Source organism: Neltuma alba, unplaced genomic scaffold, assembly GCF_004799145.2.
Source record: "Neltuma alba isolate B1F8T4 unplaced genomic scaffold, ASM479914v2 tig00006518_pilon, whole genome shotgun sequence".
Lineage (NCBI taxonomy): Eukaryota > Viridiplantae > Streptophyta > Magnoliopsida > Fabales > Fabaceae > Neltuma > Neltuma alba.
The window spans coordinates 14,022-17,466 of record NW_021634487.1 but is presented as its reverse complement, the minus strand read 5'-3'; the positions used below and the strand labels follow the sequence as shown (position 1 = coordinate 17,466).

The 3,445-nt window shown below is 36.0% G+C and overlaps 1 protein-coding gene across 1 annotated transcript; it reads right to left on the bottom strand.

Annotated features, from left to right (window-relative positions):
• Positions 1-206: 206 nt before the first annotated feature.
• LOC114750546 (UDP-glycosyltransferase 72B3-like) lies at positions 207-1,397 on the bottom strand. The gene is made up of 3 exons (XM_028939140.1): positions 919-1,397; positions 668-815; positions 207-596 (listed from the first exon to the last, which is right to left on the bottom strand). The coding sequence occupies exons 1-3, from the start codon at positions 1,395-1,397 to the stop codon at positions 207-209; spliced, it is 1,017 nt and encodes a 338-aa protein (XP_028794973.1).
• Positions 1,398-3,445: the final 2,048 nt, after the last annotated feature.

Below are 3,445 nucleotides of genomic sequence, written 5' to 3'. Positions count from 1 at the left end.
ACTTGGATTCTTCTACTGATTTCTTCCCCTTCATTACCTTCCATCACACACTTCACAATTCTAGAAACCTGCTCCTTCTCCGCCACAACTCCATTATTATTGTTATTATTTTCATTCGGCCTCGCAGCAATCTTCAATTCTTCAGCTAACAACACTGTGTTCATTTTCTGCTCTGCAAACATTGGCCATGCAATCATGGGCTTGCCTTAGAAAACACCCTCAGGCGTGGAGTTCCCACCACAATGAGTCAGAAACCCACCAACGGACTCGTGTCTTAGGATTTCAATTTGTGGGGCCCATGATGGGACCACAAAACCTTGATCTTTGGTTCTTTCAATAAACCCTTTTGGCAAGTAATCAAGTGGGTCCTCCTCTTTGGCCCTCAAATAATCTGAAGAGGCAAACTCACTTGGAGCTCTCACAACCCACAAAAACTTGTGGCCACTTATCTCTAATCCTAAGGCGAGTTGGCGAAGTTGGTCATGTGACAGTGATCCACCACTCCCAAAAGAGATGTATAGAACTGAGTTTTGTGGCGGATTGTTTAACCATGTTAAACAATCGGTGGCTAACATGTTTGCGGTTGCTAATTCTATCTATAAAATGGGGCCCAAAGGACAAACTGTAAGGTATTATGATTATAATTTGCTTGCAGAGTGGTTATTACCTCTAGTTCTAGTTCTAAGATGCTATTCACTATGATACCATCTGCAAAATTGAACCGTTTACAGATGTGAAGAATTGTTTCGTAGGATTCACTTGATCTTTCTTGAACTATGTCAGGAATATCCTTGCCCCATGAAAAGCTATGCAACCTGCAGAAATGAAGTTCCATGAGTTAATTTTTTATAGTTATTTAGTTTAATTAAAGCAGGAAAGAAAAAGAAAGCTTTGTGACTTGGGAGTTTCAAAGGTTGCGATAGCTCTCGGAAGCCTGTAGAAACCTTGTCGTGATCTTGGTGAAGTTCAGGAAAATTAAGGCAGAAACACAACGAAGTTGCTCCTGAAGCATAGTAAATATATGACTTGAGGTTGAATTGCTTGGACATTTCTAATGCATCCACTGATAGCAAATCTGCAATCATGGCAAAAAGGTGAGTTCGAGAATTCAAAGACCTAAAAGCATCTTGAAATGATGGAAGAGACAGCATCACAGTATGATGGATTTGTGTTGCTGGATGGACAGCACTTTGAGGGATGTCGTTTTGATTCACTTGTGGAAGAATAGTGAAATCTATGTGAGGAGGGAGAGATTGAAGGATGGAATATGTAGTTTTGGAGGGAGGGCCAAGTGTTGGGATGAAGAGAGTGACGTGGAAGTGAGCACGATGAACGACTAGTCGTTTTGCAAGCTGTACGAGTGGGATTAGATGGCTGAAACCTGGACATGGAACCATGGCGATGCAGGGACTTCTATTCTCCATGGAAGATCGATAATCAGCTGGTTGCTTCATCAAGGGGTGCTTCTTTTTAACTTTGAGACTCTATATTATGTACGCCTTTACACATATGGCTCAACAGGAAAATTGTTGTAAATATAGTTTTTATTACTACCTCGGGTACTTAAGATAAAAATTAGTAGGGAATTAAATTTGGTCTTAAATATAAGACTCTAATATATTTTATACCCCTTTTATTTATCCAAACTAAGCCTACTGATTGTATATATGTTAAGGGAGTTTGAATCAAAGGATAGTTTCAATCCAAATAATTTGACAAGGTATTTTTTAAGAAAACTAACACATATTTTTGATAAATAACTAATTTAACTACTTTATTTAATCTACTTAAATTAGTCAAGTAGATATTATATTAAGGAGAAGAGGTATATTAACTATCTCAATTAGTATTCTTCTAAGCTTGTTTAATTAGTAAGAGTATTTCAATGTATAAATTGCCAGTTGATGTTGATTTTTATGTCGGTTTGTGAAAGGCTATCAAAATCATATTAAGTAATTTCACTATCTGTGGACTTGGAGCTTTCTTGATATGTCAAGCTCGTGAGCCGGAAGTTTTTCCTTACTACTTGACCAATATAATATTGCAACAAGCGAAGATATGAGATATTCCTTCCCAATTAATAATTAACAAATATACAAGCATCTCTACTTTATCAAAGGTTGTGATAGCTCTTGAAACCCTGTGCAAACAGTGTCGTGATCGTTGTCAAGTTGGGGACAATTAAGGCAAAAACACAATGTCGTAGCTCCTCCAAAATAGTAGATATATGATTTGAGGTTGAACTGCTTAGCAATTTGTAACGCATCCACTGAGAAGAAATCGGCAATCATAGCAACAATGTGACTTTGAGATTTTAATGAGCTCAAAGCATCACGAAGTGAAGAAAGAGAAAGCATGACAATATGATGCATTTGTGTAGCTGGATGGACGGCAGTTTGAGGGACGTCGTTTTAAATCACTTGTGGAAGACTAGTGTAATCTATACGGGGAGGAAGTGATTGAAGGATGGAATAATAGGTAGTTGTGGGAGGAGGGCCAAGGGTTGGGATGAAGAGATTGACGTGGGCGTGAGGAAGATGAACAACAAGTCGTTTTGCAAGCTCTATGAGTGGGATTAGATGGCCGAAGCCTGGACAAGGAACCATGGCGATGCTGGGATTTCTTTTCTCCATGGATAATTGATGGTCGATGGATTCTTTCAGATGCTTCCTCTTAACTTCGAGACCAATCTATATACTTTTAAAAATAAGAGTTAACTGGAAATTAATGAAAATATAGTTTTCTTTAGAATTATCTTATTTTATTTTATGAATCTTGTAATGAGCCGTTTAACAGTTATTATGCCTATAAATCTTGTAATACAATGTCATCAGTTGCTAATATCATCAGTTATACTCCTCTGGCCCTATTTATAAGACAGAAAGAGAAAGTTTTTTTGGTTCTATTTATAAGTCACTTCATTAAATTTTTATCATGAATGTACTATATTGTCCTTCATTTATTATAGCGTAGATAGTTATTTTTTTGAAACGTGTATATATTAAATAAGAGTAAAGTTGAAAAGTTATTATATTTTAAAAAAGAGTTAATGCAGTTTAAATTTTTTCTTCGTCTATATGAAACATGTTAGTAGTACCTTATAAATAGGACTAAAAGAGTATTCAATTTCTCTTTAAATCAGTCAACAATTTCCTAGGCTTCTTGAAGAAAGTTAGTGGTGGGAATGGAAATATAAATCCTTTATTGTTTTCAGCTGAAACGGAAAATATTCTATAATTTATATTTTATTTAAAACTCTCACTTTTCTTTCGCAAACTCTCAGTCTTACTTATGCATTGCTGGATGAAACTTCATATTCATTATACCCATTAAATGCTTTTGTTCCTTTGTGCATTATTAGTTTATTGTTGGTGAACATTTATCCGCTTTTCTTCGAGAAGCCTATAGTAAATTGTTGACTTAATTAAATAGGAGAGAAATTGGA

Excerpts from the sequence above, each read along its gene's own strand:
- LOC114750546 (XM_028939140.1), bottom strand. The coding sequence starts at position 1,397 with ATGGTTCCATGTCCAGGTTTCAGCCATCTAATCCCACTCGTACAGCTT. Across the intron at positions 816-918 it reads ACAGGCTTCCGAGAGCTATC|GTTGCATAGCTTTTCATGGG; the intron begins GCAACCTTTGAA and ends TCATTTCTGCAG. Across the intron at positions 597-667 it reads TCTTAGAACTAGAACTAGAG|ATAGAATTAGCAACCGCAAA; the intron begins GTAATAACCACT and ends CCCATTTTATAG.